This window comes from Gobio gobio (genome assembly GCF_949357685.1).
Source record: "Gobio gobio genome assembly, chromosome: 22".
Lineage (NCBI taxonomy): Eukaryota > Metazoa > Chordata > Actinopteri > Cypriniformes > Gobionidae > Gobio > Gobio gobio.
In genome coordinates, this window is record NC_137118.1 from 28,201,307 (window position 1) to 28,217,771 (window position 16,465).

Consider the following 16,465-nt stretch of genomic DNA (forward strand, 5'->3'; position numbering starts at 1 on the left):
CCTTATTCGCTGGAAGTAATGGTGCTCTTCAGACCAGACCAGACATTCATCTCAGAGGTAAAATAATAGCATAAATACTGCTCAGTTTCTTACAGAAACCGATCGTTTTGTGTCTTAAGACATGTGTCGTCACAAGTCGCAGGGTTTAATATGGATTCGTATATCTATGTGTTTTACTCTCATAGTTGTCATATTCTAAACAGGCCCCAGTGACATGCATTATACAACTGGATACTGCAACGGTTGGTGTTAAAAATCTTCATTTGTGTTCTACTGAAGAAACAAACACACCTACATCTTGGATGGCCTGGGGGTAAGCAGAAAAACATCAAATGTTCATTTTTGGGTGAACTATCCCTTTAAAAGAGATGTAGTTAAATTGAAATGTTTTGATAACAGTAAGCAGCTGGAAATTGACATTACATAACATGTACATTTAACATTTATCTTAAAAAAATATGCAATATGCAAACTAGTTATAGTAGACAAAAGTATCTCCTTTGCCAGTAGTGCTTGGCTGCTTCTGCCTTCCTCAGTCGAGAAGATGAGAAGACCAACGTCAACTTCTGTTATTGCCTCTTGTTCGGAACCTGTAGTCTAAAGAACATAATTAAGTATTTAGTAATTAAATTATGACATGGGGGTGAGTAAATTATCAGCAAAAGTTTATTTAAAAGTCAACTAATCCTTTAATGTTATGAAGTGACGAGAATACTTTGTGGGGGAAAAAAAACAAAATAAAAACTTTGTTCAGTAATTTCTTTTTCCAATTTCATCAAAATATCTTAATTTGTGTTCTGAAGATGAGCGAAGGTCTTACAGGTTTACAAACAGTAAAGATTTTTATTTGAAATCATGGTCCTTGGTGATTCATATCATTCAAAACAATGGCTACTGTCATCATAGGTATTAGTTTTGTTTTATCTGTATGCGTTTTTTTTTTTTCACTCTGAAGTGACGGTAGCTGGTATCACCAAGGACCACTGTTAAAAAAATACCTACTTCTTTGATGAACTGTAGCTGAGTAAGTTAATAGCAAATTTACCAAAACCTTTAAAGGGTTAGGGTTAATTCTGTCATTAATGACTTACCCTCATATCGTTCGACACCCGTAAGACATCTTCTTAGAACCAGTTTCTACTTCCAGAAGTTCATCTTCTGAACACAAATGAAGATATTTTAGTGTAAATCCGATGGCTCAGAAAGGCCTCCATTGGCACAATGTACATTACACTCTCAAGACCCATAAAAGGTACTAAAGACGTCGTTACAAAGTCCATCTCACTACAGTGGTTCTACAATAACTTTATGAAGCGACGAGAATTAGTTTCTGTGCGCAAAAAAACCCCCTAAATAACGACTTATATAGTGATGATCGATTTCAAAACACTACATCATGAAGCTTCGATGCGTTATGAATCCTTCGAAGCTTCATGATGTAATGTTTTGAAAGTTATTGTAGAACCACTGTAGTGAGATGGACTTTGTAACATCTTTACTAGCTTTTATGGGTCTTGAGATTGCAAATTACATTGTGCCAATGGAGGCCTCACTGAGCCATCAGATTTCAACTAAAATATCTTTATTTGTGTTCTGAAGATAAACTTACGGGTGTGGAACGATATGAGGGCAAGTCATTAATAATAGAATTGACATTTTTGGGTGAACTAACCCTTTGATAAATGTTTTTTTTTTACTGTGACAACAGTTAACAATGTCATAAACTCAATCAATTCACGCACCTCACAGACACGGATTAAACTGTTGGGATCCGCCTTTAGTATGCTTCATTATTCGCGTTTTTCACGTTAAGCGTTTTAGAATTTCCCCACTGCACTGCCTTTTTTGGTTGACTTGTTTTTTGTTTTTTTTTCCTTTAGAAAATAGCAGTGTGCTCAGTTTTTGAAGGGTGCGTCTCAATCAGTTCCCTGGTTCAGTAGTCAGGGCACTGATCAGGACATAAGTCAATGGCCTGACTCCCTGATCAGTGCCCTGACTACTGAACTAGGGAGCTGATTGAGGCAGTCTTAATGTCTCTAGGCAACCGCTGTCCTGTCAGTCTAATCAAGGTAACGGTCGCCACAACGCAAGACCCGCCTCTCGATTCATTTCATTGGAACTTCAGCACTCAGAGCGCTCCTTCTACATCTGTGTTTAGAACGCGAAGCTCTAGGCGCGCAAAAGCAGCGCGCATAACGCTCTCTGCAAACCGACATCTATTCAAAAAAGGCTCTCGCTGCAAAAACATGTTCTGTGTGTTCTGCCTCGGCGCTCGTCGATATCAAAAATGACTGAGATGGCCAATCAAATCAAAGCAGGCGGGGTTTTCGTTCTCTTGTCTCGTGCAGCCTTCACACAGACAAAGCACTTAAATATATCACTTAATGCCATGATGGGGACTCTATTCTTTCCGGTGAAATCACTAAACAAAAGGCCCACAAACGTGTCCATGCTCTTAATATACATTCATTGAACATCTTTGATTTTAATGAAGAAAAAATTAAATTTGAGGGCGGATTAGAACCTGAAACCTTTGACACTATGAGCACTACCACAAGACCACTACGAAACATGTTTAAAGCGGATGCATTTATTCACTAACAGGAAGAATCCCGAGACGAGACTAATGATATATCTGACGCAAACTACACGTTATTTGCAAATAGTCCGAAAATTATTATTCCCAAATAGAATTAGAGGTAGAATTTTCTTTATGCTTTATAAAAATAAGACATAGTGGCATAAGACATTTGTATTGCATACAATATAGGTTATGGTCATTTCATGGCTTTCTGAGGTAAATTTAACATTTTGTGACTGTTTACAAGCTGTTTTAATGATATCCAAGGGCTGAAACAGTGCTTACACGAGACATTATTCTACATTCAATCCTACGACATTAATTCGTTGCCCCGTGATTCAATTGTGGTCACAAATTAAAAACGAATTCCCTCCTTTTAGGAAAATAGTGGCTGCATTGTTTGTTAACTCGTTTTAATTATAAATGAGGGAACGAATTACAATGCAGCCACAATTTAATAAAATGAGAATATAATAAGTTAAGTGAATTAATTCTTAATTTGTTAATTTGTTGACACAATTTAATTATAACGAGGAACGAATTCGTAGAACGAGTTATACATCCGTGGTCATGTGTAAAACACTGTGACATGCAGACAAAAGTATATTTATTGTGGCCACCAACAACCCTGTGTAATATTTATCTAGTTTACACTCAGTTTAACAATCATTTTCATAAAATAAGAAAGTTAGCTCTTACCTCAGCAACTCTTGATTCAAAATGGCAGTTTCTGGCGCATGCTGTGGAGGGCTCATAGGAGAGATCGGCGGGGTTTCCCGACGTATTTATGCAGGGGCCGCTCAAACAACTTAGAAATCTATGTTGCCTGAACTACTCTGATTAAACGGAGTAGTTGGGCACTGCTAAACTTAATATCTTAAGTATACTCAACATTTTAGTTGAACTGACTTATGAAAATTAGTTGAGGTAGCAAAAGCCTCAAATCCTTTTTTACAGTGCAGTAAAAATGTTAGAAAGACAATGTTAAAGAATAATGTTCGAAAAAGTTAATCAATCGTGTATTAATTTAGGCCATAACAACGCTGGCGTTGAGTCGTCTCTTCACAGGCGTGGAGTCGTCTCATCACAGGTGTCGGGGCATCCGAAGTCTCCATGAGAGGCTGGATACAAACTGGAGCTGATGAACTATTTACCTCGGGACTAGTGTCCCGAGATAACAACAGAAAAGCAGATGGGAAATGATTAGCGTAGCTGCTGTTCAGAATATTATATTAATGCTTTTGATCCGATTTAACTGTAGTATAAAAAGATAATTATAATGTGAATGCTTGGCTAAAGAGATGCGTCTTTAATCTAGTTTTAAACTGGGACAGCGAGTCTGAACCTCGAACAATATCAGGAAGACTATTCCAGAGTTTAGGAGCTAAATGTGAAAAAGCCCTCCCTCCTTTAGTGGACTTAGATATCCTAGGAATGACCAGAAGCCTAGAGTTTAGTGATCTTAAAGAGCGCGATGGATTGTAGGGCGATAGAAGATCCGTTAGATACACTGGAGCTAAACCATTTAGGGCTTTATAGGTTAGTAGCAATAGTTTGTAATTGATACGGAACTTCACAGGTAACCAGTGTAGAGATGATAAAATTGGTGTTATATGATCATATTTTCTTGACCTAGTAAGAACTCTAGCAGCCGCGTTTTGGACTAACTGTAGTTTGTTTATTGAGGATGCAGGACAACCAGCTAATAAAGCATTACAGTAATCTAATCTCGAGGTCATGAATGCATGAACTAACTTTTCTGCATCAGAAATAGATAGCATGTTACGTAGCTTAGCAATGTTTCTAAGATGGAAAAATGCCGTTCTTGTAACATATGAAATATGATTTTCGAATGTCAGGTTGCGGTCTAATATAACACCCAGGTCTTTTACTGTAAAGATAAAGTGACAGGACATCCTTCCAAGGTAAAATTGTATTGCGAGAGGTTTTGTGGGCAGTTTTTTGGACCAATAAGTAACACCGTTTTATCTGAATTTAATAGCAGAAAATTACACGTCATCCAGTATTTAATATCTTCAACACACGCTGTCAGTTTAGATAATTTAGCGTTTTCATCCGGTCGTGATGAAATATATAATTGAGTGTCATCAGCATAACAGTGGAAATTAATTCCATGTTTTCTTATAATATTACCAAGTGGCAGCATATATATAGAGAATAGCAGAGGGCCTAGCACGGATCCTTGCGGCACCCCATAGTCTACTGACGTTATCTTTGATTTTTCCCCATTTAGACAGACAAAATGGTAGCGGTCTGATAAGTACGATCTAAACCAGTTTAATGCCTGTCCCTGAACACCAGTATAATTTTGAAGTCGATCTAAGAGTAGTTTATGTTAGTTACGCAGCACTAAGATCGAGTAGAACTAGTATTGAGATACAGCCTTGGTCAGAAGCTAGAAGTAAATCATTTGTGATTTTAACGAGTGCAGTTTCTGTGCTATGATGCGGCCTGAATCCTGATTGAAATTTTTCATAGATATAATTTTCTTGCAAGAAAGCGCACAATTGAGCGGACACAACTTTTTCTAGTATTTTAGACATAAATGGAAGATTTGAAATTGGTCTGTAATTTGCTAGGTTATTATGATCTAATTGTGGCTTCTTAATGAGAGGTTTTATGACTACCAACTTGAATATTCTTGGAACATGACCTAAAGATAAAGATGAGTTAATAATATTGAGAAGAGGCTCTTCCACTACAGGTAACAATTCTTTCAGTAGTTTAGTGGGTATTGGATCTAATAAACACCTATCTAAATGCACCTATAATGCATCTTCAAAAATAAATAGACAGGGAGGAGGGGGAGAAATGGGCGAAGACATCAGAAGGTTAAAGCCTCAAACTCTCAATTTTATCTGTAAATTTTCTGTGCCTCTGTCCAATCGCTCTTTTGCGTATATGGATATTGTAGATAGATTAATGAAAATGGGAGTATATTGAACCTATTCATGGCTATTCATTACACTCACGTTTAAATGTCACTACGATTTTCTCTTAGAAATCTAAGAAATCTCTTATGTTCACCAAGGCTGCATTTATTTGATCAAAAATATTGTAAAAAATATTATTATAATTTAACAGTTTTTTATGTGAATATACTGCACGTAAACAAATGTATTCCTGTGAACAAAGCTACATTTTCAGCATTATTACTCCAGTCTTAAGTGTCACATGATCCTTCAGAAATTATTCTAATACGCTGATTTGCTGCTTTGAAAACAGCTGTGCTGCTTCAGATTTCTGTGGAAACAGTGATACATCTTTTTTTCAGGATTCTTTGATGGAAAGAAAGTGAACATTTATTTGAAATTGAGCATTTATTTGAAATTGAGGTCTTTTTTTATTTTCAGTCGTGATCAATTTAATGTGCCCTTGCTGAATAAAATGATTAATTTTTTGCAAAAAAATCTTACTGATGCCAATCTTTTGAACAGTAGTGTTCGTAATTGCTTGTCTGCTATTACTGATTTTCTCTTACATCACTAACACAAATATGTGTCTGTTTTGATGTCATTTGTATTCTGCAGACATAGACGAGTGTACGATAGAGAACGGAGGATGTGAGCTGTACTGTAGTAATTCAGAGGGGAGTTACTCCTGCAGCTGTGGTCAGGGTTATGTTCTGATGCCGGACCAACGGACATGTGCAGGTGCTCTACTACCAAACCTGACAAAATGCTGTTGACCTTTTCTATATCTACAGAGGCCTCAATTAAACCAGTAGTCTTTAATTTCCAAACACATCTGCTTGAGTGGAAAATAAAAATGGATACTGTATGTCCAATTGCAGACATACACTGTACATGGACTTGCCTCACTTTCTTTCTGTCTGTCTCTCCAGATGTGAATGAATGCGAAGAGGATATTGACATCTGTGAAGGTGGTCAGTGCACTAACATCCCTGGAGCATATCATTGTCTGTGTTATGAAGGATTCATGACTTCTGCTGACACAAGGACATGCATCGGTATGCTGCTAAATTCTTAAACAGGGATGTATTTTTAGTTGGAATTTTTAACTCTGTTTTTGCTTATTTATATGTAATTCAACTCACATCTCGAATAACTGTTCTGCAGAGATCATTTGCAATGTGTGCCCTATCATACACCCGGCGCAATGCAACGGCAGGCGCGAGTTTCCGTCCGACGCAATATCATTATCATTTTCGTGTCCAGCGCCACGTTGTTTAAATAGCAAATGCTTTCGCGCCCATCTGTTCACCCATGGGCTGGTCTGAAAACGAGGTGTGTTCGGGAAGATTGTTGGTGCATTGCTATTTTGAGGCAACTGAAAATGACTGCGCCGTTGACCAACGCAGTATTTTTTTTGTGTTGTTTAAAGGGCGCGTTAGTAATATGCGGCTAGGCGGGTGCACAACACGCCTACACTCTGCTTATTATACACACAGGGATGTGCTACAGCACACAAACATTTTTAAATATTTAAAATAAAAGGGTTCCTCTCTGGAGAAGCATTCATTTTTTCCACCATTTTTTCCGCCATTTCTGCCATGTAAATAGCGAATCCGCCATGGTGCAAGCGCAACTGGCTTTGAAGGGAATGGGAGATAAAACTCTCTGATTGGTTTATTGCACGTTACGCCCAAAACACACCCATGACTGTGGACAACCCTTTTGGACCATGTGCCTGGTACCTGGTACTGTTTTTTCCGTCATTAAACTAGCAAAAGTGGATTCGCCTAGCAAAAGTGCACCTGCGCCATGCACTTCAGACCATGCGCTCAGATTGTTAAAATAGGGCCAAGAGAGAATGTATTCTTTATGGGACATTGATTTGACTTACAGTACATCTCTCAAGATTGTATATAAAACAAATCAGAACAAAAATAAGACATCTGTTAATTACCCATATTTTAAAATTTAGCGTTAAAAGAATGTGAGGCATATTTTACCAGATGCCTGTACTGGATCTGTCTTGAATCTTGTATAGTCATTTGACAGAGTGTGATTTTGGCTTAATCTGTTGGTGTGGGACTTTTGTCGTAGATGTGAATGAGTGTGAACTCAACAGCAACATCTGTATGTTTGGGGAGTGTGAGAACACTGAGGGTTCTTACGTCTGTCATTGTGAGATGGGTTACTCTGTGAAGAAAGGAACCTCTGGCTGCACCGGTGAGACCTGATCCATAAAAACACGTCAGACACAAACAACAATAAACATGTAACGCATGTGATGTATTATAAATACTTCCAAACTGAACTTATAGTGTTACTGTACGTCAATACTCCACAATGCACAGAGCTTTGTAATAGTTGTTAATTGTATATGTATTATGCTCTGATACAGATGTTAATGAGTGCGAGATGAACACTCATAATTGTGACACACACGCAGCCTGTGTCAACACAGCAGGACTTTACCGCTGCTCCTGCCGGGACGGGTGGTCCGGTGATGGAGTCAAATGTGCTGGTGCGTGTTATTCATGATTTACCCTGTTACTGGGCTAGAAAGCTGTGTAAACTGAATGTGGCTTTGTAACTTATTCATGTTGTTGATTATAATGTTAGCAGAAAGCTAAAGCATGTAAAGCACTGATTCAAAGAGTTTTATGATCTTTTATGGTGAATATTGTAACACCTTACTACATTTTCTCTATTAATTCTCTAAATCAGAAATACACATAGCTTAATTTTAACCTTATTATGGTTATGGCTTTATGGTAAGCTGGAGACAGGGTTTAAGAAAATCAATGTATAAAGTACCCAATCATAATGACTAAAACTAAAGATACCTGAATGGGAAATTATTAGAATAAAAGTTAAAGTAGCCCCTGAGAAAAATACTTCCAATAAGTAGAAGTATTACAAAGTGAATAAAGCAGTAAAAATGAAGGGGTCTGAAGAAATAAAAAAGCCATGTGGTGATGGTAAAATGAGATGAGAGGAAGAATTATATTTCAGTGCTTTGCATTCATTCACAAAAGGTCTACGTTTCCCAAGAAACTTTGCAAAGAATGAAAAAATGCAAAAGCCTCAAAGGCAGTAATCTTTTCTTTTCTGCAGTGTGCAGAAAAGCAAAACATGTGCAAAACACCCGACTGAGGCGAGTACAGAGGGTGGCTTGAGCTTTTGATGAAGTTCGAATCCACCTTTTTCCAAACTCAGTCTTCTCCCTTTCCCCATTGCATATCAGCTCGGAGAGATTTTAAATAAAAATTAAGAAAATATTAGAAAAGTGAAAGTAAAGTGCCTAACATGTATTAAATAGTGAGAATACAGTGTTTAACGGGGAGGGACAAGGACAAGTAATAAAGCAGCATCCATGGTGATTTTAATAAATTAATCAAATGCTGTTGTTGTTATTGCATACTGTTTTATAATGTACTACAATACACTGGTGCAAATAGTATCTTAGTTAACACTTAGTAACACTCACTTAGTGTAAATTCCTCCAAAATTAACATTCTATCATCATTTACTCACCCTCTTGTCGTTCCAAACGGTATCACATTACTTGTTTGGTTACCAAAGAGTGTTTTAGTTTTGGTGACCATTGTCTTCCATTGTATAAACAAAAAACAGTTTGACATTTCTCAAAATATATCATTATTATTCTACACAGAAAAAAGAAATGCTTTGGAACAACATGAGGTTGTTTAAATGATGACAGAATTAAAATTTTGGGTGAACTAACCCTTTCATGTTAATTGTTTGTTCATGTTACTTTACAGTGCATTTACTAATATTAACAGATAAAACTTTTGATCTTAAAAATGGATTGTTCATTGACAGTTCATGTAAACTAATGTACTTAACAATTAAACGTTATTGTAAAGTTTTACCCATTTTCTTATGTTTTCTAAACGGGTTCTACTGCTAATGATACAAAGTGTCTCTTTAATAGAAATTTATATTTAAGTATTATCTAAATGAATGATCTACACAATGCATACATGTATCAAGAGCCAATCACATCAGTGGTTCTCACAGTTATCTAATGTATTAAATCAAGCATTTAACAATAATGCAATAATAATATATTTAATAATATTTATGTATTCAATAATAATGTATTTAAATAATTTTAAAATGTTCAATGTGTTTTTGTTAGGTTTTTAATAGATGTTTAATATGTATTTAATGTGTAGATGTGGATGAGTGCGTGAACAGGACTCACATCTGCAGCGCTGATGCTGAGTGTGTGAACACGGCTGGCTCGTACCACTGTGAATGTTTAGACGGCTTTACTGGTGACGGATTTACATGTTCAGGTCCATCATTCATCTTTCTGTCTGTCTGTTCAATCTATCCATCCACACCAACATACTTCCATCATACATCATTGTCACAACCATCATTGACTGGTGTCTTGATGTCCTGCAGATATGGACGAGTGTGCTGAAGATGTGGATCTCTGTGAAAACGGCCAGTGTCTCAATGTTGCCGGCAGCTATCGCTGTGAATGTGAGATGGGCTTTACACACACTCCGAACAGCAAAACCTGTCGAGGTGCGCTTATCCACACACACAAACACACAGACTGCAATAATATAATCTAACGATTGACTGTAATTTTGCTGTATGCCACAGAACTGTATTGTAATAAAAAAAAGGAACTTCTATTTGCCATAATTTTGTGGACAGACAAGGGTTCACATATTTACTTGTATATTTATATAATTTACAGATATAGATGAGTGCTCCTTCCAGAACATATGTGTGTTTGGCTCATGTCAGAATATTCCAGGAATGTTTCGTTGTATTTGTGATGAGGGCTATGAGCTGGACAGGACAGGTGGAAACTGCACAGGTAAACATGCTGTTGCCCTACAGTAACACATTAACAGCTGTTCTACACCCCACACAGTGATCATTTCTGTGTTGTTGTGATGTCAGATGTGGACGAGTGTCTTGATTCCATCAGCTGTGTTAATGGTCACTGTGAGAATACAGTCGGCTCGTACCAGTGTAATTGTCCCATTGACTTTGAGCTCAACCCCACTGGAATCGGCTGTGTTGGTAAGATTGATTATTAAATTTAACCCAAACTCTAATGCCATCACAACAATCACAGTGCTGCTTCTATCATTAGCAGAGTTGCACATCTTACAGAGAGGTGTTAATGCATTCACTGTATGTCCTGCATCCTTCCCTTAATTGAAGTGTTCTGTCATCATCCATAAAAAAAATCACATACAGTCAGTTGGTCTCTTTCTATGCGGCAGACACGCGAGCAGGGAACTGTTTTCTGGAGGTGGCATACCATGGCCGTGGTGGGCTGGCCTGTAGCACTGAGCTGGGTTTTGGAGTCAGTCGTTCATCATGTTGCTGTTCTCCAGGACGGGCATGGGGTAACCCATGTGACTTTTGCCCTCCGCTCAACAGCTGTAAGGAACACTACAATAATACTCAATTGTTCAACGCTATAGTACTTCAAAATGACAATAATTCAAGTATACAATGGAACAATATGTCAGTAGTTCCATACTGAAATAATAAATACTATCATTACTTCTGCAGGGATGAAAACATTTAAACGATGAACATGTTCTGAAAAACACATCTAGGCACTTTTTTTAGTTAGGAGTATTAAGGCCATTCTCCATAAAGTATAAAAAGTTACACTTTGGCGTGCAGGAGATTGAAATATCCTTCATACTATTATAATAGCTTAATGCAAACAATTCTACATTACCTCAGTAAATACTAGTTGTAAGCACAGGTATGAATACTATAACTAAAACGTAATAAATAACTGCACGTTCATCATATCTTCTTCAGTCAACGCAGAAGAAATCGATTGTTACTTAAACACCATCAGGCCGAACTATCAAGACTTTCTCCTGTGATTTTACATTGGATGCTCTTCAACTGCTCAGGCTAAATGCAAGTAACGTACAATATACAAATCGATGTGTAGTTAGTAAAAACTGTAAACCCCTTTGTTCAGACAAAGGAGCTTGTAGTCAATGATGGTTCTCCCAGGTGTTTCCATAGTTTCATTCCTTTGTTCCGATCCGGTTCTTCATTCTCTCACTTCCCATCTTACCATGTGTTACGTGCTAGCCCTCTTTTAGTCTAGGTGTACTAGGCATAGCAGTAACAAAGTTTTGAAGAGAGAGAGCACAGGAACTTCTTGTCTCCAGCACCAGTAACACACATCCAAAACTAATGAGCTTAAGAAAAGTATTTATTGAATAAAAAAAAAAGATAAGAGGAAACATAAACTTCAGGAGGGCAAAGGCCAACAAAACAAACAATGTGTGATTTTGTATGTATGCTTTTATGTTAGTTTAGTCAGTTATCAGTGTTCGTGATTTAGTTAATAAAATTTGTGCACAATACATATTTGGTTGTGACTCCCTGCCTGCAAACAAATTGTCACTTAAATTATCGATCTTCTTATGCGCTCTAAGCGCTGTAAATGCAAAGGAAGAATTATTTTTCTGTGGCCATGAAAAATACCCTTTTCTTAGAATTAATTAATAATCAATACTGAGTGTTCACAAGATGAACTGATTGATTGATTGTAATGTTAATGTAGCTAATTAACTAGTTAATCAAGTTAATCTCATTAACTGATTCAAATATTCATAATTAATCATAATGAGTTATGAATAATTATTCATATTTCCCCTTTGAGCTAATTAGCTACAGTGGCAAGGAATCCATAACGTCCTTGGGTCAGTGCCATTTAGCAGCTGGACAGGATGTGCTGTAAGCTGGGGTTCTGATGGCCACAAAGTTGGCGATCTCCTCTGAGCCATACCAGAGGTGCAGATTCTGGGGGCTTGGGAGGATGTTGTACGTTTCCCTGATTAGGAAGCTCAGCCTTGCCTGAGGCATACTCCACAAATTGGCCCATGTCACGACCCCGACGATGGCAGCCACCCTTGCTGGCATTGGCTCACGGCTTTGATTTTTTAGCCCTCCTCTTCCTCCCCTTACAACTTCAGAGATCACCATTTTTTTCCTCTCTGCCTTTGAGACTTTGCTCCACATCTTAGGTGATGTTCCCCAGCCAAAGCTGCCCTGCCATATTGGGCCTTATATCTGCACTTGGGCCTTGGTGTTTTGCACTGCCGGATCCGGTGGGTCTTTCACCTCGAATACCAGCCTCACCTTCTCCAGCTTGTAGCCCAAGCTGATGGATTTCATTGGGAGCCTCAAGGTGTTTCTTCCAAACAGGGCTATGTTTGACAGACATTGGTGAAGGGCCAGCCAATTCTGGATATAGTTGTTAGCCTTTGAGTCCATTTTCTGGACTGCTGATAAGGTGATGTCACACAGTGGAGGGGCCACACCAAGCAATGGTACAAGGTAAACTGGTAACACCAGACCTTTATTTTGCCAGGTAACAAGCTTTGGTCAATCTTTTCCAGGCCATCGAGAGACTGCGTGACTTGGCTGGTTTTATCTTCATCCTGGGCCAGTTTAATAGTTCCTCAAGCCTTTTCAGCAGCCTGGTGCTACATGCTGCTGTCTGGGGAAGGGTGGTAACATCATCCATGTATAGCCAGGAGTCGCTGACCAATGAAGATCATTTCAAAGGCTACTATGAAAAGGATGGAGGAGATGGAGCACCCCATTGCTATCCCTTTTTCCAGCCGATGCCCCCCAGTTGAAATTTCCATGGATGTATAGCAGATGTAGAAGTTGTTGAAGTAGCTATTAATGATGCTCCGGTTACTTGAGGGGACTTGGAAGAAGTCGAGAGTAAAATTGATAAGCTGGTAGGGAACAGACCCATTTCCATGTCATTGCAAAATGCTCTACGCAGCCGGGGAATCCTGGAACGCCTGCCTTCTGGCAACTGGTGTCAATATAGTTATTTGCCAGGAGGTAATTGGTTATTAGTTTTTCCATCACCGAAAAGAAGATCTTCCCTTCCACGTTCAGGAGAGCGATGCCTCTGAACTGGCTGATGTTGTGGGAGTCCTTTTCTTTTGGGATGAAGGTGGTGACCGTTCTGTTCCATGCTGGTGGGATAGCTTTGGATTTCCAGGCAACACCCATCAGTTTCTACAACAGATTCAGGACCATGGGGCAGTTCTTATAGACCTTGTAAAGTATGCTATTTGGTCCAGCTGCTGAGGCTACTCTTGCTCGCTCCACAACCTATTTAACTTCCAACCACTTTGTAGGAGTGGTGTTTAACTGCGTGGACGGCTCTGTTGGGTGAGGGACATGCCCCAGCGGGCCAAGTGTGCTTTCTCTCAAGCTGTCGCTAATCTGCATCTTGATGTAATTCTCTTACTCCTGTTCAGTGGTGTGCATCGCCCCGTTCTTCTTCTCCTCCAATAAGCCTCGGCACACAACAGGGTCACAGAAGAAGCTAGACCATGCTTTCTCCTTACGGCTTCTACATTTCCTGATTCTCTCTGCTCGCCTCAGGTTTGTGAGTCTAGCTCTAATTTGACCCCACAAGTTCTTCAAGCCCTCCTTCTTGTTATCCATGGCCTTCCTCCATGCTTTATGGAGGAGACAATGTTCCTTTACCAACTGCAGGATTTCCCTTTCCTGTCTCCCACTCTGTTTGAGAGGAGTCTTTCTCTGTAGCAGTTCTCCAAATCTCCATTTGCCTTCTACATAGACGATGTCTCCAAAGAGGTTCAGTTTGGCAGTTATACTGCCTCTTTTCGATATCGAGTTCTGGAGGACTGTGTGTAGGCTCTGGTCAAAGCTTCTTCATTCCTGTTTGTCACTGGATTTTGGCCATTTGACTTAGATTTTCGAGACTGGTTTCCTAGGTGTATTTCCTGTGGGTTCCCTGCACAGCGTTTTGGTTTGTTGATCACATTTGGAGACTTGCGGTGGTTGGTGTGAGTCCTGCTGGGTAGGCAGATCTTGCTCCTCTCCATATGCAGGCATGTGGGAAGGAGGTCTGGGACACTAAATATTCAACTATATTACTGATCTGCCCGCATTGACACTATATGATTATTGAACTGAGCTGGATGATATCACTGTTTTCTCCAGAGTGGCTGTACAGTCGAATTAAATTCTGTTGCATTATTTTCCTTTTTAACACTGTGATGCTGTTTTGAAACAATCACCATTGTAAAAAGCGCTAAATAAATAAAGGTGACTTGACTGAGTGGTCAGGAGCGGTTCTCTTTGTGTAAATAATTAGGCTATCATCTCCAGATGCACTGGTGGATCCATAGCATTGTGGTGCTCAACCAGGCTATGGTTCCTCCTTGTCTGACCCTACTGCTGCGGTGCAAGCTTGCACCTGGCTGCTGCAGCCACATTTTGCCTTACCCTGGTGAATTTCATAGACCCAGATATGTTGTACTTTTGGACCACCCGCAACTGCATTCTCTTAGGATCCTTTGCTCATTCGTCGTTGTCATGCAAATCGATAACGTGTTATCTGTCCTATTTGGTTCATCTTCCATCCCGCCACTCTTTGTTTTGCTTGTAGCTGCTAGTCATTGAAGCTTGTTGCTCCACAGACGAGTGGGTAGGGTAACTAGCCCTGCCACTCCTAGTACAGTCTTTCCTGCTGCAGCCAGTCTTCCCTGGCATACAACCAGACTTTCCTGGTAGTCAACTGCACTGTTCAGTGTAGTAACTGGTAATCCAAACTAACTAGTTGTAAGCACAGGTAGGAATACCTGCAAGGCATTTCTGCCTATAATACTGTCAATGCTTGTTATATAAGGGGTTATTGTACCTTTAAGAAAGGTATTAGTTTATGTTATGCGGCCCCTTTAAGGGCGTGCGTATGCGTTGTATAGAGAAGAAGTGACTGTGGAGTAATGTACATGTTCGTTGTTGATATGCTGAAAAGAGTGACAGAGTACAGCTTTCACAGTTCTGTTAACCACTGCCTGGCCTCCATTTATTACATTTTGGCGACGAGGATAAACAACGCACTTCTGCTGACGAAACATATAGGTTGGCATGAGTGAGAAGCCCTGCACGCATGGTTTATATTGACAAAATGCAGATGTTCGGAACTGTGGGGGAGTTTGTGGAAGAAAATGGTGACTGGCTGGAGTGTACGGAGCGTCTGGAGCATTTTTTCGCTGTGAATGAGATCGCGGATGAAGATAAGAAGCATTCTATCTTGTTGAGTGTATGCGGAGCAAAGACTTATAAGCTCATGAGGAACTTGGCAACACCGCGAAAGCTGGGAGAGTTGGCTTACAAAGATTTAATCAACCTTATTCAGAACCACCACAGCCCGAAACCTTCAGTGATTGTGCAGCGTTTTAAGTTCCACAGCCATTTTCGTAAGTTTGGAGACTCTATTTCAAAGTTTGTGACTGAGCTGCATCAGCTGTCTGAACATTGCGAGTTTGAGGCTGTACTGGAGGACATACTGCGTGATCATCTCGTGTGTGGAATTAATGATAATGTAATTCAGTGCAGACTGCTAGGGAAAGCGCAGCTCACCTTTACAAAAGCAGTGGAAATCGCACAAGATATGGAGTCGGTAGCACTACATGCAAAAGATATTCAAAAAGCAAGTGGCAGTGCGAAGAGTGATGTGTTTCATGTGACTAAAGCTGTTAAAGTGAAAGCAGTGGAATGTTACAGATGTGGGGGAGCTCAATGATGATTTAGCAAGTGATTGTAAATTCAAAGACACAGTGTGCCATAATTGTGGCAAGACGGATAATTTGGCAAAGAAATGCAGAGGTAGCAAATCTAAAATGAAAAACTCAAAGGATGGGGGTAAACCTCACTCAAGATCACATCACATTGTGGAGACTGAACCAGAGGAGACCTGTTCCTATTCAATGTTTAACTTGAGGGAAACTCGTTTAGACCCACTTTATGCGACAATTCAAGTTAATGGAGCAGGCCTTAAGATGGAAATAGACATGGGAGCTTCAGCATCGATCATCAGTGAGGAAACTAATGGGTTATGGGCAATAACTAAACGTTA

At 39.4% G+C, this 16,465-nt stretch overlaps 1 protein-coding gene across 1 annotated transcript in view; it reads left to right on the plus strand.

The window, feature by feature from the left end:
• fbn2a (fibrillin 2a) overlaps window positions 1-16,465 on the plus strand; it is a gene marked incomplete at its 5' end in the record, with an annotated part of 230,050 nt that overhangs the window by 114,596 nt on the left and 98,989 nt on the right. Inside the window, 9 exons of the mRNA XM_079803998.1 lie at window positions 6,133-6,255; window positions 6,447-6,572; window positions 7,612-7,737; window positions 7,913-8,035; window positions 9,714-9,815; window positions 9,949-10,074; window positions 10,253-10,375; window positions 10,462-10,584; window positions 10,791-10,952. Of these exons, the coding sequence (XP_079660124.1) occupies window positions 6,133-6,255; window positions 6,447-6,572; window positions 7,612-7,737; window positions 7,913-8,035; window positions 9,714-9,815; window positions 9,949-10,074; window positions 10,253-10,375; window positions 10,462-10,584; window positions 10,791-10,952 (1,134 nt within the window). The remainder of the gene's footprint in view (window positions 1-6,132; window positions 6,256-6,446; window positions 6,573-7,611; window positions 7,738-7,912; window positions 8,036-9,713; window positions 9,816-9,948; window positions 10,075-10,252; window positions 10,376-10,461; window positions 10,585-10,790; window positions 10,953-16,465) is intronic.